This window comes from Suricata suricatta, chromosome 9 (genome assembly GCF_006229205.1).
Source record: "Suricata suricatta isolate VVHF042 chromosome 9, meerkat_22Aug2017_6uvM2_HiC, whole genome shotgun sequence".
In the NCBI taxonomy this organism is placed as follows: domain Eukaryota; kingdom Metazoa; phylum Chordata; class Mammalia; order Carnivora; family Herpestidae; genus Suricata; species Suricata suricatta.
The window spans coordinates 90,211,124-90,235,624 of NC_043708.1; the positions used below are offsets into that span (position 1 = coordinate 90,211,124).

General features: G+C 35.0%; 1 protein-coding gene across 1 annotated transcript in view; it reads right to left on the minus strand.

Moving 5' to 3' along the window:
• Positions 1-24,501, minus strand: part of DMXL2 (Dmx like 2) — a 161,451-nt gene that overhangs the window by 32,080 nt on the left and 104,870 nt on the right. The window contains exons 16-23 of the mRNA XM_029952245.1: positions 21,728-21,847; positions 18,444-18,671; positions 15,018-16,694; positions 11,999-12,109; positions 7,858-8,027; positions 4,484-4,581; positions 3,911-4,076; positions 2,340-2,604 (exon numbers count right to left, since the gene is read on the minus strand). Of these exons, the coding sequence (XP_029808105.1) occupies positions 2,340-2,604; positions 3,911-4,076; positions 4,484-4,581; positions 7,858-8,027; positions 11,999-12,109; positions 15,018-16,694; positions 18,444-18,671; positions 21,728-21,847 (2,835 nt within the window). The remainder of the gene's footprint in view (positions 1-2,339; positions 2,605-3,910; positions 4,077-4,483; positions 4,582-7,857; positions 8,028-11,998; positions 12,110-15,017; positions 16,695-18,443; positions 18,672-21,727; positions 21,848-24,501) is intronic.

The following is a 24,501-nucleotide window of genomic DNA, read 5'->3' on the forward strand; positions in this document are numbered from 1 at the left end:
AATTAGAATATTATCATTTGACAAACACTAATGAAAAAAGGATCTACGCAGTGATCACTGATGTCTGCTAGCACAACAAAAAAGCAAAACAAGTAGACATGAGTTCCCTGATTGAAGTACTCCACGCCACCAGGAAATACTTCTGCCAAAAATCTCATAAATTACCAAATTATATCAAATGCAGAGAACATGGGGGGAATCATGAAATGACACAAAAGGGACACAACCAACAAAATCTAAAAAAATGAGAACAAAATAAGCAATCTGACTTCCTTATCAAATATATTACAAGGGACAAGAAAAGAAGGAAGAAAAAGTAGACAGGGGTGCCTGAGTGGCTCAGTCAGGTAAGCATCTGACTCTGGATTTCAGCTCCGGTCATGATCTCACAGTTTGTGAGCTGGAGCCCGGCATCCACTCAGCACTGACAGCTTGAAGCCTGCTTGGGATTCTCCCTCCCTTTCTCTCTGCCCCACCTTCCACCCCGTGTACACGTGCACTCTTTCTCTCTCAAAATAAATAAATGAGCATTAGAAAAATAATAAAGTAGACAAAAGAGGCACCTCAGCAATCATAACATATATGCCTCTTGACTCATGATTCAAGATCTTGATTCAAAAAAATCAATTGTATAAGATTTTATTAGACAACCAGTAAAATCTAAACATTGCCTACTTAATGATTACTAATCAAATTTTGGTATAGTGATATGTTATGTTTGTCATTTTTTGGAGATTCATGTTGAAATATTTCCAAAAGAAATGATATGCTGGAAACTGCTTCAAAATACAGCTATGCTTAGAATGAGAGGGAGTAAAAAGGGTGGGTGTATATATGACGTAAGGTTGGTTTAAGTTGGTAACTTCCAAAGCCGGGTGACAGACTCATAGATTTTCAATATATTATTCACTCTTTTTATAAATATTTGCAATTTTCCACAATAACAAGTTTTAAAAATTAACCTAGAAAACATTAATAAAAAGAACCTTCCTTCTATAAAAATGTATATATTTTAATAAAATTACCTGAGAAACTCAGATACTTATTTTTCTCCTAATGGCTTTATTACCTTTCCCCTAAAATTTTTAATATTATTTATTAAAATACTTCTTCTTTATGAAGAACATAAAAATACATACCCTAATCCTTTTACCCATGCAAGCATTTTTAGTGTTGAAAATACTTTGTAATAAAAATTTTTTCAAGTTTTTATTTAAATTCTGGTTAGTTAACATATAGGGTAATACTGGCTTCAGGAGAAGAATTTAGTGATTTATCACTTCCTTAATACCCATCACCCAATTGTAACCTGAAAGCACAGAATGAAAAATAAAAGCCTTTATCTCCCCATACCTATTCTCCAAAATTAACCAGTAACCAGTATTCAGTTTCTTTTGATTTGTTCCAGAAAACAACAAAGGACAGGAAGAGGGAGATTAGACACAGCACCTGTCTGCGCATACATGGACGTGTCTGCACCATGCATATGTAAATAAAATGCAGCAAGAATCACACTGCTCTGCATCTTACTCTTTTAACTTAATACAGCAAACACTGATCTACTTCATTTTCTAATGGCACACTATTTCTGTAGTATGGATATACCAGAAATCACTTAATTGTTCTACTGACACTTAAAAATGTTCCATTTTTAAAAATTTATTGAAACAGGCTAATAAATACCCTCCAGATGGTTTAAAAAAAATCTTAACTATCTGGGATAATTAGAAGTAAAGAAAGCTTATCACACAAGAATAAAGGCCCATGCACTAAACCAGTATGTGAAATAGACAAATTTCTTCTTTAAAAAAAAACTGACTATATGATTATATGGAAGAGCTATATAATGGGTAAATGTTATGTATGTTTCAGTTTTTTTAAACCTTTTTTTTTTAATGTTTTTATTTTTTGAGACAGAGAGACAGCGTGAGCAGGGAGGGTCAGAGAGAGGAAGACACAGAATCCAAAGACAGGCTCCAGGCTCAGAGCTAGCTGTCAGCACACAGCTTGATGCAGGGCTTGAACCCACGAATTGAGAGATCATAACCTGAGCTGAAGCTAGACACTCAACCGATTGAGCCACCCAGGCGCTCCTGCTTCAGTTTAATAAAACTGTTTTTTGTTTTGCTTTTTTTTTTTTTTTTCTAAATGACTGGAAGTTCAGAAACAGTCTTCTTTTAAAAAAGGAAAGGAGGGGCACCTGGCTGGCTCGGTCAGTGGAACTTGGGACTCTTGATCTCAGGGTAGCACATTCAAGTCCCACACTGGGTGTGAAGATTACTTAAAAATAAAATCTTAAAAAAAAGAAAAAAAGGGAATAAAGAAAGAAAAAGTCCTACCCTGATGTTCATCCTCCTCCTTTGGGGTTTGTTCCAATAATGTGTCCAAAGCTCGGGTATAATCTTTCATTACCCAGTAGGCAAGACTACGCAGGAAAGGATCAGGATGTAACCGTTTACAATCGAATCCTGAGCCATCCTTTTGGCAACCCAAAATCTTCTGATTCAGGATGGATATATAAGTGGATGAAGTCTCAAATTCAGATTCATACAAACGGGCAATAACCATGGCTAGCTGAATATCTTCCATTTTTTCAAGACATACCTACAAATTCAAATATTAAGAAAACCTATTTATGAAAATTATTTAGAATTATGAAATATTCCACTGATATCTTCAAAACTACCATTATATTCTCATAGTGGAGGGAGGAGTCCAGAGATTGAGATAGTAAAAGGCTATTAAATGACAGTCATTTAAGAGTAAGAAACTAGAACTTAGTAGCTGGAGAGATTAAGACATAAGACAAAATAAGCCTAAGACAAATATCAATGTCGTATCAGATTTAGATCAACTTAAATTAATAACTTTCATTTTAAATTAAATATACTTCTGACATTTGAATTTATATGTATTGATTCCTCTTAATTTCCAAATACATTCCACATAAACATAATTATTACTATTTTAAAAGAACCTTCTAATTACATAACAAAAAACATATGAAATAAAGCCACATGTTCAATTTTTACTCTCTGTTAAATTTATATTCTAATATAATTACTCATATGGAGAATTTGAGGTCATTCAGGCAATAAAAGTATCTCTCAGGTCAATCAACACTTCTCTTTGTCTGAATGTCCTTCTAAGTTAAACTTCCCATTTCAAAATTATAAATATTTGTTATTTAAAAAAATCATACACCAGAGATCATTTTGAAAATATTACCAATTCTAAATATACAGAATTTCTCTTTGTTGGATATTTCCTATTTCTTCTATCATGTACTACATTCCAGTTATATCTATTATTTTTCCTTCACCTATTAGGATTGTTCAGAATAATAATTATCCTAAGAGAAATATCTCGTATATAAACAGAAACATTGATAATCTTTCCCTTAATCAGCTGCCAGGACTATGTATCAAAAAATGCAGTGTTTTACCTCTTCATTCATTTCTACCATCTAAGACAACTACATTACAAAACAGTATAAACTGCAATTTGAGTTCCTTATCTATGAATTTCAGTTAGAAGAAAAAGAACTTAAAGTACCTGCCTGTCTACACCAGAGGAGACTGTGACCTATAAACACTTCAAGTAGTTCAGAATCATAAGATAGCTAGGAAGAAAATATTCATAAACCTTTTTTTGCCACTTTTAATATATATTTTAAATGCATATACTTATCTTGAAATGCAATATTCCCTATATAAAATTTTTCATTTAGGTTTCATACTTGGAATTTATTTATTTATTCTTTTATCACCATGCCACTGTTTAGGTTCAGTAACCTATGTAAGTATTTGCTGTCCTTACAAACCTAAGATAAAAAATTACAGTCTCGTCTATGACCTTTTAAAAGGTTTTCAGTCTCTTACAAGTATTTCATGGCATGTTTTATTTATACCTCTATGGCATCTTTCAATGAACCAGCTAACAAGAAAAAAGCAGCAGATTGTTCAAAGCGCTGTTTTCCAAGTAAAGAGAACGCATTTTTCAATGCAGCTTTACGCCATCTATCTTCATTAAAGTTGTGGCTGAAAAATGTTGTCATTTTTTCATCATGCTGTGACCTGGGAACCAGAACATGGATAACAGAAATTAAAAATATTTTGAATCCTTTGTAGATTATGTGAAAATAACCTCAAACATCCAACTAAAAAACAGTAACTTCAGTGATAGGTATCTGTTATCAAACTTCACTTTTAATAAGGGAAGCTCAAAACACCTTGTATATATGTACACAGGAAGCAAGTGCATTTTTTACTTTTCAAAGTGCTTTTGTCAATTTTTTTAACAACATCCCACCCTTTAGGTTAAGTTGAACTGATATTTTGCCCATTTTTTTGCAGACAGAGAAACTGAGATACAAAAAGTAAGCGGATTTGATCAAGCTCAAAGCTCATACATATAAGTACTTTCAAAAGCATCAGCATCAGATGACTTCCATTAAATCAGGTTAACTATTGAGGCAATTTACCTAAAAAGACCCCACACTACTGCTTTCTTCTTCATTGAAAGGTAGAATAATGCAGCATCCAAGGCATCATTGTTCCTTTGAAAAGAAGCTTTGGCAACCTAAATGGTAAATAAAATATTCTATTAAATTAACTATTTGATTAAAGAATTACAACTGATTAACCAACAATGAATGCTTCCCTGCTACTTACATGGCTGATAGTAACCATGGAGATGAGAAATGTTGGCTCTATTCCACAATCTCCAGCAGCTTATAATATATGCCCCTAGAGACAACCATTTGTATGCCAGTAATTATAATAAAAATCATAATAGCAACTAGCATTTACTGATTACTTCCCATGTACCAGGCACCATTCTAAGTTGCCACATATTCAACATATGTGACCTTTTCTTGAAAATTAAATGTTACATTTATCTCAATGAATCACTACAATCCATGAGGTACTATTATCCCCATTTTACTTCCTAGGAAGCAAATGAGACAGAGACAGGTTAAATGAACTGTCTAGGGTCACACAGTAAAGGGTAGAAAAGGGGTTAGAAGCCAGGCAGTAATAACTGTCTATCATAGGAAACAAAATAAAGAAGGCAGAATATTCAACATATGTGACCTTTTCTTGAAAATTAAACATTACATGTCATAACATTTTGTAAAAGCTAAAGTGCTAACGGGTAGAGCATATGTGATTTCAGAATTTAAAGCTCTCTCAACTCATTGAATACTAATTATATACTGTGACCTGGGAACCAGACACACACATTTAAAAAACCACAAGTACAAACAAAAGTTAAGTGTTCCAGTGTTTTTTTAAACATACTTTTTAAAAAAACTTTTTTTTCTGGTATTTTTCCAACCAAATTTTGACAATTCTAAAGGAATGACATCTTCTTTCTGGCATGTAATTAAAATACAGAAGATTGAAGCTCTTTTGAGCTGACAAATTTTAGTTTGAAGAGCTGACATTATTTTGAAGAGCTGACAAATTTTAGTTCTTAGAAATGCCATGAGAAAGAGTCTTAATGAGCACGTAACTGATAATCTCCATGGAGCCATATAACCAAAGTTGCTGAATTCATACAGAACCAATCAACTCAGTGTTAAGTTTAAAAATTAAGCCAGTAACATTATTGTATATAATTATACTGTTTTGAACACGGTACCATACTGATTGTATCTTATTTCTCACAGATACTAAATGTCTGCAAATCACTGTTGAGAAATATAACAATAAAAAACAACAGATGTTTTATTAGCTCACACTGACTGATGGTGAAGCAGGAAACTACCAAGGCATGGGAGAGCGAAAAACTGTGTCACCAAAACTGCTTTCCTCTCAATACCTGTTTATTTCTCTTCTCCTTTTTTAGTATTTTCTCTGCCTTCAATCATTTATTTAACTTCTTATTCTGATGTGTAGTAATTTTGAGAGAAACTTTTATTTATTTTTTGCTAAAGATTTATAATCTATATCTCAAGGCCAAACAATTTACATATCCCTTGGATTCAATTTTAATATTTCTTGTGGAATTAAATCATAGGTACATATCAGAGATACTTAATTATAATGACAAGACACACTGACAAGAAATTAAAGGGATCTATGTAGACAAGATCTGAAACATTGCAGATAAAATAGGTCCTATTTTCCCACTGCTTTGGAATATAAAAAATTTAATGTAGATACTGTGGTATCTACATGCTATAACAATTAACTTTTCCAATATACCAGAAACTACATTATTTGGATGGTGTGAGACTAAATTCCTTCTTACATTTGTGCCTATTTTGAGGCAGAAACACTGATATTTTATCGGCTACCCTACATGTAACAGGAAAATGACACTTCTGTGCTCAGATTTCCAAGGGATCTGAGGGCCATGATGAACACCAGCAACACAGGATGTTAAGGGAGATGAAGACGGCACATCCCTAACCACCTTCAACCTACCAAGTGAAAATGGGACTCAGCGATACGCATTTTTAAAAAGTTTGACAGATGGTTCATCTGACACTAAAATTTGAAGGAGACCATTGTAAAGGAATAAATTCCTCTTGGGAGAAATAAAGTTATACTTCACAAATGCTGTATCATTAACTGTACTTCTGAAATGTCAATGAACTCCTAAAAGTAAACAATAAATGAGAATTCCACTTTCCTAACCCCCATAGCATAGAAAGGGCACAGACTAAGTCTAACACTTAGAAATGCTGGCAGTTTTGGCTGCTTATCAAACCTCTCTACCTAGTTCCATCAGGTGGGAATGGAGATGGTAAATGTAGGACTGAGAAAACGATCTATGAAATAATTTATGAAAAGCACCTAGCACAAATCTGGCACACAAGAGGTGGCCAGTAATGGTTAGTTTCTGCAACAATGAAAGAACTTGCAGCTTCCACTAACAAATTATTTAATAATTTTTTTCTAAAGGGAATCTACCAGAACACAGAATCCAAAATCCTGCTTTAAAAATTTTGTAGTGGGGCGACTGGGTGGCTCAGTCAGTTAAGCATCCACCTATTGATTTCAGCGCAGGTCTTGATCTCAGAGTCATGAGACTGAGTCCCACATTAGGCTTCGTGCTGGGCATGGAGCCTGCCTAGGATTCTCAGTCTCTTCCCTTCCCCTTCCCCATGTGCACACTCATGCTCTCAAAAAAATATTTTTAATAGCATATTTACTTTGCTGCCACAGATAGTTCTTCAAGTTCACACAAATCAAAATCTTTTATGGAATGGTATTTTGAGTGTACAAAGGAAGTTTGCTATTTATTAACCTAGTCATAGAGAATCCTAAAGAATTCTTACATATAATTGATATATCTGATAACTGAAGTTTGCTTTCTAAATTTAGATTTTTGTTTTCTTTTTTTTAATATTATTGAAGTACAGCTGACACACAATGTTATATTATATTATATTATATTATAATATTAGTTTCAAGGTGCACAGCAGTGTTTCAACAATACTACACATTATGCAATGTTCACCAAAGTACAGTCACCATCTATCACAGAACAATGTTATTATAACTTCATTGGCTATATTCTCGATGCTGTACTTTTCATAACCATGACAAACTTCCAGTTATTAAAAAAAAAAAAGATTGTTGCATTTTCCCAAACTAGGAACCACCTCAACTGATAACAGAACATATGCAATTCTATAAATATTATAAATTCAGCATATATGGCAAAAGGCAACTGATACACTACACATTTAACAAGTTTCTGGAATCTCTGAAAATGTTTATTTAAGAAATTTTTAAGATCTCAAGATGTACAAACTAATTCTCCACTACAGATTTTCTCGAACATAATTATCTCTTATCCTTTAAGATTTTTTAACTTCAATAACCAATGAAGTAAAGTTACCTTTTCAATGCATCTTCGAAGAGTGTTAATATTCCTGACCCACCAACCTATTCCCATAGCTCTTAGCTCAGACCACTGAGGGTCCCCTCTCTGAATTGCTGGAATCATATTAATCAGTTCTTCCTCAGCCTCAGAATGAAAAGCCCAGGCGAAATGGCAGGTAGACACACCTAAATTAGAAATACAAAATAATAACCTTCAGAACTATATCCAAAAATAACAAAAACAATTTTTCACATAGTCCTGTATTCAGTCATCCTGGAAAGAATTTTCAAGCATAAAAAAAAAAATAGGTGAAAGAAAGTTTTTCATCATTCAGGATTTTACACTGTAAGCTTCTAAATACAAGATCAATGGCAGGATACACAAAACTAAAATCTGTATCTTTTTTCCAAAGTATTTGCTTTTTTTCTCTGCAAAACTAGACTAGAGACACCAAAACGTAATCACTGGAAAGATATTTGAACATCAAGTCATTTATACATACACATACCAAATTTATCAACAGTGAAAGCTTTGGTCAAATTAAATTATTTTGGCCATTGTCTCTGAGTGGTTTTTCACGGTGCCACTTCCTTGTAGACCGTAATATCCTTTAGTACTGAATACTGAAAACTTCCCCATTCATCCTCTGGCCAAGGAGCTAAGTATCATTTCACATTTCTAACCTTCAAGAGAGTTCCAGGGAACAGCCAGGATACACATTCCTCTGCGTTCAGCACCTCAGTTAAAAGTAGTTAAAGCTACCTAATACTGATGGTCTATGGCAAACCTGTTTTGTCTGGTAGAAGAATGACAGGGATCTAGGCTGTATTTAGAGGCAACAAAATAGGTTTAGTGACACCACCAGACTTGGGAGTACAAGGAAGTTTATCACCAGTTTAACCACTGAAAACACTTTATTCCACTTAGAGCAGGTGAAGAAGAAGCATGAGGGAAGTGACAAATACAGAGTGGTGATAGATAAGAAGGAATGCCCAGAAGAACCCAAAGAAGGCTAGGAAAAAGGTTAGACTGGTGGAAGTAGCCATCTATATGGACCATTTTCGAAACAAAGACATGTCTGAGGTCAATGACAGTCACAACACAGGCTTCTCTGTGCTACAAGACCACTGATATTTTTACATATAGTTTTTTCATTAACAGCTACCATATAGATTTACAATATAGTTTAAACCTTTCCTAATCTTTACAGTTTCACAGCAGTTCCTTTAGAAAGCATAAAGGGAAAAACTGGGGCACCTGGGTGCCTCAGTCAGTTAAGCATCTGACTCTTGATTTCAGCTCAGGTCATGAATCCCAGGGTCATGGATGGAGCCCCACGTCAGGCTCCATGTTGAGCATGAAGCCCGCTTGAGATTCTCCTCTCCCTCTGCCCCTCACGCACACACAGCCTTTCTCTCCCTCCCTCTCTCTCAAAAAAAAAGAAAAACCTATTATGACCATTTTGAATAATAATCTTAACTCATTTAAATTTCCCATACTAACATTTATATACAAATGTGTTTGAAATCACAGCACAAAAAATGCAACAAGCTTTGATTGTCACCATAACTTTAGGGGAAAATGGTCAAAATTTAGTAACACCAATTTGTAGTTTTTCAGAACCCTAAAGGCAGATTAATTTTCTCACTTTTTAAATCTTTGCCTGATTTAAGAAATAATCATTACATCATATAACTCAAACTTTGCTTTAGAAGGTATTATTACATAGCAATGCATATAGTATACTTTTGCTAACAGCAAATTTATAGTATAAAGAATAATGTAAAATATATTGCATTCTATACCCTTAAATGAAATTTGATTAGTTCCATTTTTGGTATGATTAAGAGAAAACAAAAAAACTCAGGTACGTCAAGGGAATTAGGTTTGGAAAGCAAGATTAAAAGAGCAGTGAATATATTTGGAAACCTAACTATTTACATTTAATATAAGCACTGTGTTATTAGTCATATACTCACAAGTAAAGCTGATATTTAAGGTATATCTGCCATATAGTAATTCGGAAGATTTGCATAGCTGTTAACATTCTGCCACACCCCCTGATCTGAGACACAAGAATTTATATCAGCCCCCTAATTTATAGACTAAAAATCATAACTAAGGAGTTAAAAGTGACCTGCCCCATATCTTAATATAAAAAAAGATATTAAGAAGAAAAAGAACAGGGGCACAAACAGGTAGTTTTTGTGGTTTGGGGTGGGGTTTTTTGGGGGGGTCTTTTTTATTTTTAACCTACTAATAGCAGGCTAGTCTTCACAGTTTTTCCTTGTTCTTCTTAGTCTTTCTATCTATATACTGGCTACTTAAATCTTCCCTGAGAACTATTCCCAAGATCATCACCTGTAACACCAGTCACTTATCTCCAATATCTTAATTGTATCGAAGGGAAAATGGAATTTAACAAAGCTTTAGAAATCTGAGGTGTGGAAGATCTCCCTTGGAAAGTACGTAAATGTTAAGTGATTCAGTACTATTTGACTATCACTTAAAATGAAAATTTAAAAGACCTTTGTGATAATATTTTTAAACCTATCCAAATGGCACAGGTTGTTTAAAACTGTAATATCAAGTGTTAACAATGTGTTACTGAAATCCTCAAACATTGCTTCTGGGAATGTAAATGAGTACAGTGTTTCTGTCGGTGGCAATACTTATCAATAGTTAGGAAATTTCACTCTTCAGCACAGAGAACAAACCGTGATTGCCAGAGGGAATGTGGGTGGGGGTGGGGGGTGAAACACTTATCTTGATGAGCACTGAAAAGCGTATAAAACTGATGAATCATTATAGTGTACATCTGAATAAAAAAATATTAAGATATAGTTATGTTCAGAATTTAGAAAATTGGCCTGGCAGTACTGTAAACTGTTGACCCAAACATTAAAAAACAAAAACAAATACCTACCTTAAAAAAACAGTTAAGAATTCTTACGCCCTCTAATACCATAATTTCACTGTAGGAAGTTTATATGAGGAAATAATCAGATATATAAATATTTATATGCAAAGTTTTGAAGTAATTCATTACAGTGATAATTCAAATAAAAAAGAAAACCAGCAAAATCTGTTTCAAAAATAAAGAACTGGATAGATAAAACACAGGTTAGAGACATGACAAAATATGAGACAGCTGTTTAAAATGAAATATTTAAAGAACATTTATGAGAGTAAAGGGTAAGCATTATGGCCAGGAACAACAAACTATAAAGCCTGGTATTCTAGTTCCTACAATACTAAAGAATTAGTTATGGGACTATGTCCAAGATGCTGGTTTCAAAAGAGACACAGTCTCATGAAAAAGGCCCTGGGCTGGGATTCTAATTCCAACTCTATTCACAAACAGCCCTCTACTGTAGCAGGTCACTTTGTAAAAGTTTCAGTTTTTTAATCTCTAAGTTATGCAGCTGACAGAAATCCTTACATCTCAAATCAGGAGGCGTGGCAATGTGCTACAAGTATACAAATCTAATGCATCTCGAGATGGCAGATATTCTTAAAACATCAGCTTTATTTGTGAGTATAGGACTTTAATGCTTATGCTAAGATAAACATAAATAATAATACATAGGGCAATATTTACATAATTTTTAAAGAAAAGGCATCAGTCGTCACATTCAAGGTGACTGGGATATGGCCTCAAGCATATCAGGTTTGCTTCTAGGCTACAATGACTTTAGCGAGTAGAAGCTGAGAAACTGAGATAGAAAAGTAAAAGTCACAGAATAGAGTTGAAAGATGCACAGTAAAGTGGTTAACTGGTACTATGTGACAATAAGATCTTAAGGCTAATGATAAATATGCATATAATGATTTAGCTAATTCTTTTTTTAATTTTTTTAGTGTTTATTTATTTTTAAGAGGGAGAAACATAGTGTGAGCAGGGAAGGGGCAGAGAGAGAGGTACATACAGAATCTGAAGCAGGCTGCAGGCTCTGAACTGTCAGCATAGAGCCCAACGTAGGGCTCAAACTCATGAACTGTGAGATCATGACCTGAGCCCAAGTCAGATGCCCAACCAACTGAGCCACCCAGTCATCCCTGATTTAGCTAATTCTTATACACAAATATAAATCCAAATATTTCATTTCAATATGAAATCAAAGTTGTTCAAAGTTTCAGACAAGGAGTTAAATACCTTGGTGAAGTAGCTGTACTCGGTATAAAGGAGGCAGTGATGTCAAAAGGCATGTGTGCAAACGCATAGCTAATAAGTATCTCAAACCACACTCATCTAATGTGTCTCTTCCTAAAAAGGAAGTAGAAAATACATTGAAGGAAATAGGTCACAAACCAATAAAAACTTGGAAATAAACATTAAATTCAGTAATAATATATACAAAATATATGTTTGAGTGTATTCCTTTGTATACTTGAGTATCTTTATAGAATATATATCTTTACAAAAAATAAGTGTAAATACTAAAACTCCCAAATGAAAAATGACCAGAGAAAATATAATTATCTATTAGTACAGGTAATAATAGTACTTATAGCTATTTATAATAAATGAAATCTTGAAATCCAATAAAGAATATATAAACTATAGTAAACTAGGTATAATTTTAAAAAGCATTTCCTAGGTGAAGTTAGATGACATTTTAAAAATAGGAATTACATATCTAAAATAAAATCATTAATGATTATCATTATTATCATTAGTTAGACAGGCAGTATCTTCTAGTTTGGTTAACACAACTGAAATACAGTACCATGAAAGATTTGAAATTTGATTTCCTAGGCTAGTTTTCCAGAGTTAAAGTTGAACCTTAACCTAATTCCACAAACTTACTTAGAAGTTGCACAAAGGCATGAAAAGTATGGTCAGCTTAATCAAACTACAGCTACTGTTGGAGAAAAGCAATGCAAAACTATTAACAAAACCGAGCCCAGTAACTGTCACTTATAAGTACTAAGAATGTTGAATCAGATAGTGTTTTCTAGAAGAAAATAAAACACTTTAAATTCTCAAAGTTCAAGTTCCAGCTCTACTTCCCATTAGCTATATTCATTCATTCATTCATTCATTCATTCACTGATTCATTCAACAAATCCAGCATCTACTACAGGTGAGGCACAGTTTAGGCGCTGGGGATTTGGCAGTGAGTAAGAGGAAATCCTTCCTCTCATGGTGCTTACATTTTAGGAGACAAATAAGTAAGTGGAGGAAAGTTAATGCTACAGAGAGAAATAAAAAGTAGGTTTGACAGAAAGTACTGGAGTAAGAAGGTTCTATTTTACAAAGTTTAGCTAGGGAAGAACTTTCCAAGATGATGTATCAGCAGAAATTTAAGGAGGCAAGGTAATGAGTCAAGCATAAATTTGGAAAAAGAGTATTCTACACAGAGGAAGCAATACGTGCAAAGGCCTTGCGATAGGAAGGTGTGTAGTGTACTCTGGGACAGCAAGGAGGCCAGTGTAGTAGAACAAAAAAGAACACAAGTCATACAGGGCCTTGTAGACCTCCATAAGGATCTGGCTTTTCGTCTACAGTGAAGATAGCAGGCCATTCGTGTATGTTGAGTGCCAGAAAGATTAAATGTGATTACTCACTGGATCCTATGTGAGAACAGACTGAGCTAACAAGAAGGAAGCAGTTTAAGAGACTGTCAATAACTAGGCAAGAGGTGACAGTGACTTGGACCAGAGTGTTAACAGGAGAGATGGTAAGAAATGACTGGATTCTGGATATAAAGGAACTGGTAGCATTTGTCAGGAGAATGGATATGGGAGGTGAAAAAAAAACCAGGAATGCCTCAATTCCCTTTAAAAGAATCTATTTCGAATCCATTCAGTGAGATGTACAACATATTTAAACTCGAGTTTCACTTTCCCACCTGTGAAATGGAGACATTAATTCCTGCCTTTTCTACCTCATGAAAGCCCACTATGACTAAAAAGAGCCATTTTTATACTGCCTTGCCAATGAGACTGTTCATTATCAATCAGAAAATTTTAACTATTTCTCATGGATTGTGGCATATCTATTTTCTTAATATCCCATAGTAAAAATCCTAATGTATATTAACTTTTCAACAAAGGCTATTCTGGGGAAATCCTGCTCTATTGCACACAGTACTCATAATAATTAGAATTTTTTAATTTACATGTTTAGAAAATAGGTCATAGAAAAACCTAAGGTCTCTAGTTATTTTAATCTATAAAGAGCAAACTTTGGAGATACAAGGATATAAACCTATATGAAGAGATATATTCCAGGTAGCTTTGAGGAATAGTCTTTTTCCCTCAAATTTGGAAATTTGTAAAATAGTAAGGTACAGGCTGGGGGGCAATGATTTATCCACAGATGAACCCCAGTTCTGTCACTTACTACCAGTGTGCTCTTGTATGTCACTTCATCTCCCTAAGGATCAGTGTTTTCATCTATAAAATTTAGTATAATAATAGCTACCTACCAGAAGATTGTTGTGATAATTAAGTATGATAAAGTACATAAAGTGCCTGGCACATAGCCATTGTTCACTCCTCCACAATATTTACTGAATGAATGAATGATCAATAATTTTCGGTTTCCTTTGCTAATGCCATCATTTACAATCAACACCATTACCTTCAACTATCTGCATAAAAGAGAATGGAATCTAGTTTCAGGAGACAGCCATAAATGTTCTATTTATAGAGCATATTAATCAAGACACACATTATAGTAAACTGTATTAAAACCTCTTTCTCCAGAGACTTTTTGGAGAAATTAGGTAAGTGTAAAAAATATTTATACCTAGAAATGGTTGAGTTCATGGTCCTTATAAGCCTCATGGTTCGACAGTAAAACAAATGGTCCATTATTATTATTCAAAGTAAGTAAAAATTAAAAGAAGCCACAGGAATCAATATGTTAGAAAAAACCAAAAGACTACATATATCTAAAATCACACAAAGCTTTCAGAGTAAAAACTCACATCAGAATGCACACAAAGACATCAAAATTCATAAAGTCACATGCAAGTCACGGCCCACCCCAACTGTCTTTCTTTCACGACTAATATATTACTTAACAGTAACTGTTAACCAGCGGTTTAAGAAAGACTTTTCACTGCAAGGTTTAAAGAAAGACTGCAATTTTATATATGAGTCACTATATAAGTTACACAAATGATCCTATTTGTAACTTCGTAAATTTTAGTGGGAATTTTTACCTGAATAACTCTTATCTCTGTTTTCATCAAGCTCGGTACTGGTGGTAGCCACGGTATCAGCCAAAGCTACCAGGAACATCTGCTCCAAACGGGTAAGGCCTGGTAGACTTGAGTGCATAAGATGACTTGAAAGTACCCTAGCATGTTCTTGGCCAAAGTAAGCGGGTCCATACTGAGAAAGATTTATTACTTTTGATTTGTTTTCTCTCTTTTCTGGCTCTAAATCTATGTCATCTGTTGTTATATCCTGGATTTGAAACAGCTCTGAATATTGATCTTCTGTTTCACTTTTGGTATGATCTTCATAGCTCTGTGGTATTTTTGTACTTTCTTCTGAAATTCTGTAGGTTGTATCTTGATCTGCAGCAAGCAGTGCATATAATGGTAGTGGAGGAATAGAATCTATCTCAGTATAATCTCGAGTACCGTCCTTTCCTATGGTGACCGTATCCTTTGCTGTACTGCCACTTACGCTTATGGTTCGGGAAAGATGTCGCTTAGTTCCTTCTCCAGCATCAGGATCTCTAACTATTGCAACTTCACCTGCGATACATTTTACTAAATGAGAGAGAATAGCTTTAGCCCTTCTAACTTTCCCTAAGTCCATCAATTCTAACAGCTGAGTTGGATGATACTGTGGGAGAGTGGGGGAAAGTACATGTGCAGCCTCAAATAAGCCACCATCTTGAACCACAGCTGGTGAGCAAAAAACATCATCGGCAATAGCTGTTCCTTCAACGATACTTTTTCTTGACAACATATTAGATTTAAAGGCAGAATGATCTTGTATTGCTGTCTCTTCTGCATAAAGATTATCAGTGTCAATGTCTCCAAATTTGACAGCATGCTTCCATTGTGCATATACATGCATTTCACAATCCATCCCTACCACCAATATCCCATCTCTCACCCAGGAGAGAGAAACAGGCAGTGAAGGTGTACCGTCCACAGAAGACACCAAGTCTATAGCTCTAAGAAGAACCCACCGGGACCTAACTCCTTGCTTGATACTACCACCTAGTGGTAAAGTAATGACTGCTACTCCATCCTTACTATTGGTTTGCTCAGTCACAATTCCTGAAAGCCGCCCATACATGAAGATATTAGCACCAACACCCACTGTGAGGATGTGGGAGCCATCTTCTTTTGATACCCAGTCCAGATGTACTAAATGTTTGATATTCGGAATGAGGTATCTATCCTTGCTCAAAAGTGCATCTGATTTGCTGTACACAAATAGATTACTGTCGACACTGACCCTTGAGTCAAGTACACTCCCAACCTTGACCAAGTCATCAAGATGAATTGTTTGTTCTAAAACCCATTCTGATCCTCCTGTAGATTCACATTCAAAGATGCAAACGTGCATGGAAAATTCTTTAGAAACAAAACCATTGTGGTGGATAGGCTGTTTATAAGCCACAGCGAGGCGACCTGTGTATGAACAGCTAACAGCAACTGGTCTTCCCACAATGCTCACTGTGCTGCTATTAGCTTCTCCTTCATCATTCATCAAAGGCCATCTCCTCCAATGGTAAGTTTCCTTCTCATCACTTTTGCATTGTAGGCTGGTTTCCATACTACACTTCCAGAAGCGTACTTTATTGTCAGAACAAGTTGTAACCACTAAATAAGGTGCGAGGCATACTGGATAAATTGAAGAAGAACTCAGATGGCCTTAAAAAAGAAAAAGCAGACAGTCATGACAATAGAACCATAAAACAAAATGCTAATAATCAAGTTCTAGAATGTGATAAATCCAAAGACACTAATAAGCTCCTTCCTTATAATTCTGCAAACTCCCCTCAAATAATGCTTTACACTAAATCTCCACTGGCTAAAGTATCTATACAAATTTTAAACAGTCCAGTGGTGAAAGATAAATATGCAATAATAATCAATTAGTTTTTAGGTAATTACGTATTTTATTTTTTAAAAATAGTTTATTACCAAGTTGGTTTCCATATAACACCCGGTGCTCTTCCCCACAAGTGCCTCCTCCATGACCATCAGCTCCCTTCCCGTTCACCACTCCCTCTCAGACCTCAGTTTGTTTTCAGTATTCAAGAGTCTCTCATGTTTGCCTCACTCCCTAATTACATATTTTAAATGAGGCTAATATTGCATTAAAATTAAAATTCAATAAAACAAGTCAGTCCTTAATCACTAAATCTGTTATCTGCTAAAATTTATATATGGCTTTGCTGGACTTTCAGTCTCCATTTTTTATCACTTTCATCATAAATTCTTAAGTAGCCATTACAATTTCCCATTCAAATGTCTCTACTCCCCTTGAATAATCCAGACCCCAGATCTATCCCTACCATCAAACTGTTTTCAGACAGCTAAACAGACTACTAGATCTCACCATTTTTACCAGGGTTAATTCATACTCTCTTAATAGTGAACCAGAATCCTCATATTTATTACTGACTGCTGAAGACTAACACCACCCATCCACTGTCAACTATAACCGAAGAAGTAACAGTGATAAAAACTGGGGTCAGAAGGCCTGGATTCAAGTTCTGGTCCATCAATACCTTTGCACAGTGGGAAAGCCACTTAAACATCTGGGCCTGTTTCATCTAAATAGTAGGGGTCATGTCACTACTTCCCTTGGAGCATTACTACCAATTAACACATTTAAAATCATTTTATAAAGCCCCTACAAAAGAGAATTTATTTTTATCAATTCTAATAAACTTATTTTGAGTATATTCCAAACTTACCAAGTACTATGAAAGACTCAAAAACTGGCTCAGATCTGTACCTGCCACAAAAGCCCAGATTAAACCATTACTGTCATCTTTCCAACTCTGAATTCAATTTATAGATGAAGAAAAGAACCCTCATGCTCACCAGTAACTGGAATATGCTTGACCCTCAAATTTCAGTTCCCAAAAACATTATTCTAGGAACTCTTCAATTATGGTTCTGTGACAGATCATTTTAAATACACCTGCTCTCCAAACTGTCTTATCTGCCTTGTTAAATTCAGTATCATTCTAGGCTAGCCAAATGATAATCTCGTAGCCTACATTTTCCCCAAGTATCTGCCAATTTCCGTTCAAACATATTTAATAAAAGTGACACATGATTACCACAACATGGATGAAAAGCCTTAATTAAAAAAAAAAGTTCTGATGATTTGCAAATACATATGTTCTTTGCAATTGTACTATCATACTATTCCTATTTACAGGAAATCATAATGCAGGCAAGAAACTTCATATTAAAACATTTACATCATTTTCTGTCAGGCCAATTACATTTATCACAGAAAACTTTCTAATAAACACGTGCTTCTAAATATATACATCATTACTAGAAAACTACAACTGTCACCACAGCACATATTTCAGAAGGGTTCTCGCACCACTGAAGACCACTCTGAGCTACAAATGCCCAGTCTTAAAGTTACCTTACCTGCTGAAGGTGTTGCTCTTATTACTTCAACCCCTTCTGGGAGATCAAGAGGTTGGCTATAGACCAGTCTAGAACTCAGAATAAGTTTACTAGCAGTTTGAAGATTGGCAATTGATGCAGAATGTGGCATTGGGCTCACACTAGGAGAGGTTTCTGGAGAAGAGTCTACATTCTTCTGTCCAGGAACTGAAAGTAGACTGTCTGATGAAATACCTTCTGAAGCTTTGGCTTTGAAAATAAATTATGAAATATATTACTATCATCACTAGATACATGAGCTAGAATAATACTGTTATCATTTAAGGAACATGGTTTTTTAAAAGTACTCTGGAGACAGATCAATTTTCAGACCTTTGCTCAGTTACTGTGATAGATTTTTGACTATTTTCCTCTTAGTATCACCAACTCCATCAAACAGAATTAATCACAACATGTAAAAGCTAGGAAAAAAACCCTCAAGTTACCTAGTCCAATGTTTTCAACCTTTAAAAATTTCAAAAGCTTGAGGTAGAATTATTAACATGCAGACTCCTGTGCATTACCACAGAAAGACTGATTCCATTGTTTTGGGGTAAACCCCAGAAATTTGCATTAATAAACAGCCCAGGTGTTTCTGAAACATAGCATCATGAATCAAACTTTGAGAAATGACAAGGTATTGCCTCGCATGGTAGACTTTTAAGAACTTAAGTTTGAAAAGTACAATGACTTTCCTAAAGTCATATAATTAGCTAGCAGCAAAGAAGACACTAAAATATCAGGCTTTTGACTAACAAATGCTGCAACAAGATTATTTCAAAAACAAATAGAAAAAATAAAGTTATAAGCAAATGTAGGACATTATTAGTTGACTGACTTTGTAAGGGTTATTGACCTCGATCTTATTCTCAAGAGCTTCCAATTTCACATTAGAGTGGAATATAAATCTCTAAGAAGATTCAGCATCTGTGCTTCTGCTACATGGGAGGGACATTTATTTATTTGTGTGCCTGTCTCCGAATTACATTTATTTATTTGTGTGCCTGTCTACTCCCATTAGACTATGACTGTATCAAGGGCAAGTATGATGCTTGTTTTATATATTCCAAGAAGCACCAGAATACTAAGAGATAGTAAGTAATCCCCTTTTGCTTCTGGTAGATGTTAAATATACCCACCTATTTTAGAGTGGCAGACCACTAGATGAGAAATATGAAAACACTTTCCATAAAACAGAATAAGACTACAAACTTGCATCAGTATTCATCAGAAAAAAGTACTACTCCTGGCTCTACCACTAAGTAGGTATGTTTCCTCAAGGAAGGTACTTCCCCATTTCTGGCTATTTTCTAATCTGCAAAATAAGGATGAACTCTATCATTCCTCTTCGTGTAAAACAGGCAATTTTCTAATGTATATCTCATGCTAAGAAAGAAAATAAGAGCATGGGGGAAAAGCAAAGGCTGTAGACCAGAAAACCTGATTGGTCCTATGATACACTAGATGTGAGACTTGGTCAAGTTACTTAATATTATCCCATTAGTACACTGGGGATAATAGCTGTCTCACACATATGGAGCATTTATCTATCTCAGTGCCTGGCACTTTAAAGGCAGTCAACATATTCCTTCCCCATCTAAATTTAAAGCTTATCATTTCATTCTCTGCCAGGATTTTCAACACACTGATATATTCAAGTATAAGCTGTGAATGACAATATATACTATGTTAAATCTGTTGTGAACATTAGATCCAAAAGATAGAAGATGCTTCCTATCGTAGTTGAAGGGAGCATATTATTTGTTTGCCTCTACTGTATGTAATCTTATTATGTGCGACCTACTACTGCTATTAGAAAGGGAGTAAGCAAGTAACTCTACACTAGCCCTGGCTTTAGGGGAATAGCAGTGGGAACACTTCCTTCATAAGCGGTGGGGACAGAAGGTATCTTATTCTTCCTGTCCTACCAGAAGGATCTGATACTACCTCTACCAATCTCTTCAGAACCATTCCTGGTTCTGTGTCCAACTCTATTATGTTAAAAATTCTCTTCCTGGGGTGCCTGGGTGGCTAAGTTGAGCATCCAACTTTGGCTCAAATCATGATCTCGCAGTTTGTGGGTTCGAGCCCTATATAGGGCTCTGTGCTGACTGCTAGCTCAGAGCCTGGAGCCTGCTTCAGATTCTGTGTCTCCTCTCTCTCTGTCCCTCCCCTGTTCACGCTCTGCCTCTCTCTGTCTCTCAAAAATAAAATGTAAAAAAAAAAATCCCTTCCTGACAAGGTGGTTTTAGATCACTCTATTCTTCCATTTTTGTGAACCAGCATGTAACACCAAGAATGAACTTCAAAGAACTTTCTTTTTAAAGAACTTTTGGATTTCTGCTGCTTCAAGAAGATTAGGCTCAACTGGGCACAGGTAAAGGTTCTATGAAATCATTTGGCTTTTCTAACACTAGTTCATGGCCCAGTTAGAATTGCTGCTTACAGTGTGATAATGTGAAATACAAACTGAATGAAAATATATATATATTAGTTGACTTGTATTTTAAATGTTTAATGTGTATAAAATCAGTTAAGTAATATAACCACCAGAAAAAGTAAAATCTCTTAGAAACCCTTAAATATTCTGAGTTAACGAGTTTAAAGCAGCTACAGTGTGATATGACTACCCATGCAGCTCATCTGAACAATGATCTCTCAGAAAGTAAGTCTGTTCTAAAAGAAAGATCCACAATCAATTTCTCTGCTTCATACTACAGATTTTCCAATTTGCTATGAAATTAACGTGAATGTATACAGCAAAAGCATGGCTAAAATAACATATTGTTGGATTCCTTAACATTCTATAAAAAACTGCTACTTATGAGCTTCAGATGCTCAATCATATTTTTATAAATAGAAAATCTGCTTCTCTCAGTGATGCTAAAGCTAATGTAAACTGTATATGCAGAGTGCATTAATCCACAGAAAAGTACAATATTGATTCTATGGGAAAAACAGATTTATAGAGACAGTATCTAGAACAGAGCCAAAACAAGCATTCAATAAATATTAATTAAAAAAAATAAATTGATAAAACTTTTTTTATAGATGTCTAATGTGTCCACAGACTGGTTTGTCTTTATATTAACCTGTTTCATGAATTATGTAGATCTTTCAATTAAAAGCTTGGCATATCCATACTTCAATCCAGCAGCTCAATTTATAGTTCGCTGGATGTTCATTTTAAAGAATTAATCAACCTAATACATTCAGTAAAATGAATTTATTTCACATCATCTCTCTATATAATTATAATTACTTACCTAAACATGCCTGTACAGATTTAAGATGAAGGTGCCACATATGGAGAATAGAGTAATTATTGCTGTCCTTTTCAATTACTACTAGAAAGAACTTTTCTGAAAACGGTGGTGGACGATACCCTATTGTTTAAAAGAAAAGTTTATTTAAGTTATGCTTCTATTGGGTTAAAATAAGACACATTTTAACATCTCTTGATATATATACAAGTTGGGAAGACGAAGGAAGAACGGATATTTAGGAGCAATTTTATGTCGTTTTTATGTCAAAAGTTGGGAAGCTGTCAGACTAGTGAGGCTATGTCAAAAGTACACAAAAGCCAATATGAAGGAATACCTATTGGTCAAAGATGAACAATTTAAGCATCAAAGAATAAGTGAATCCAATTTATTAAAACATGTTGACTATATAAAAAACTATGAGTTCATAAAAATACCAAAAGAGAAAGGACACATAGAGGAAAAGGAAAGGAAGGGCAAGAAAAAAAGAGGAATGGAAGGAAGAGAAACAGAGAGAGGGAGAGGAGAGAGAGAAAGAAGAAAAAGACAGAGAAAAGAAGAAGAGAATATGCAAGAGTACAGTCAGCTTCACCGGATGCCCCTCATAGTAACGGGGGCATTAACTCCTTATTTGGAATCCTAATTTTCCTATATGAAAATAGCATTAAAAAAATTTAAAGTCATGGGGGAGGGGCAGTAGTAGTGGTACAGACGAGACTTCTTAGAAATTTCATGCATTTTTTTTATGATAAGGCATTGTGGACATAATTTTCCCTGTTGACAATTTTATTTTTCATATTTGAAAATGAGATCTACACAGAACAAAAACTTATTTTTCTTTTCATTTTAATTCTAGTGTAGTTAACACAGTCTTATATTAGTTTCGGGTGGACAATATAATGATGCTCATCAAAATAAGCATACTTTTAATCCTTTCACCTCTTTCACCAATACCCCCACCTACTTCCTCTCTGGTAACCATCTATTTTCTATAGTTAAGAGTTTGTGTTTTTGTTTGTCTATTTTTTCCCTTTGTTAGTTTCTTTTTAAATTTCTGTTGTGGGGTACCTGGATGGTTCAGTCAGTTAAGCATCTGACTTTGGCTCAGCTCATGATCTTGTGGTCTGTGAGTTCGAGCCCCACATTGGGCTCTGTGCTGACAGCTTAGGGCCTGGAGCCTGCTTCAGATTCTGTGTCTCCCTCTTTCTCTGCCCCTCCCTCACTCATGTTCTGTTTGTCTCTCTCTCTCTCTCAAAAATGAACAAATATTTAAAAAAATATTAAAAAATAAAAATAAAAAATAAACTCCAGTTATGAGTGAAGTCACATGTTATTTGTCTTTCTCTCACTGGCTTATTTCACTTCGCATTTTTCTAGCACCAGGCATGTTGTTGGAAATAGCAAGATTTCATTCTTTTTTATGGCTGAATAATATTCTACTTTGTATACATATACCACATCTTCTTTATCCATTCATCTAACGAAGGACATCTGGGTTGCTTCCATAGTTTGACTATTGTAAAGCTGCAATAAACATAGGGATGTACATATCCTTTTGAACCAGTGCTTTAATATTCTTTCTGTAAATACCCAGTAGTGCAATTACTGCATCATAGGGTAGCTCTGTTTTTAATTTTTTGAGGAAGCTTCATACTGTTTTCCACAATGGCTGTGCCAGTTTACATTCCCACCAACCTTGGATGAGGGTTCCTTTTTCTCCACATCCTTGCCAACACTTGTTATTTCTTATATTTTAGATTTTAGCCATTTTAACAGATGTGAGGTGATATCTCATTATGGTTTTGACTTCCATTTCCCTGATGATGAGTAATACTGAGCAAAAACTTTCTTTAAAAATGAAAAGCCAGGGTGCCTGGGTGGCACAGTCAATTGAGCATCTGAGTCTTGATTTTAGCTCAAGTCATGATCCCAAGATCATGGGACTAAGCCCTGTATCAGGCTCCACACTAAGCACAGGGCCTAAGATTCTCTCCCTCTCTCTCTCGAAAATAAAATAAAAAAGAAAGAAAGGAAGAAAATCCATAATGACAACTCATTGGTAATGAGCACTGCTAGAGCTCTCATTGTGGTCTCTAAATACAAACCCCATTAAAAAGAACAATTTGGAGGGATGACTCCATTTTTGCAAAGGATATCTGTAACATGAGCTTGGGATGACTTACAGTACCTAAAAGAAAGCAATAAACTAGCAAGAATAATGAGGTTGTGTCAAAAGGACTCAGGATCAATTTGAAAGGGTCCTCACTAGCGTAATAATATAGGACAATGCACGGACAATAGGATGTGTGGGTGGCTCAGTTGGTTGAATGTCCACCCTTGGTTTTGGCTCAGGACATGATCTCACAGTTCATGGATCAAGCCCTTCATTAGGTTCTGTGCTGAGAGCAAAGTGCATGCTAGGAAGTCTCTTCTCCTTCTCTCTCTCTCAATCTCTCTCTGCCCCTCCCCTGCTTGCTGACACACTCTCAAAATAAATAAACATTAAAAAAAAAAAAAGAAACCATGATCTAATAGATTTCTGGCAAATATTACACTAGAATCACCCACCACATGAATCTTCTGCATTCTTAGCATGACTAAAAATGAGACATTCTAAGTGATATTCTTTCTTATGTTCTTCTATAAAGGACACAGCATCACCTAGGAAGTTGAACCTTAATCTAACCAAGTCTACAGAGGTAATTCGTACTTTACAGGAGAAAGTCTGAATGAGACTGCAAGTAACTACTGAGAGAAACTGCTATAAAATAACTTCC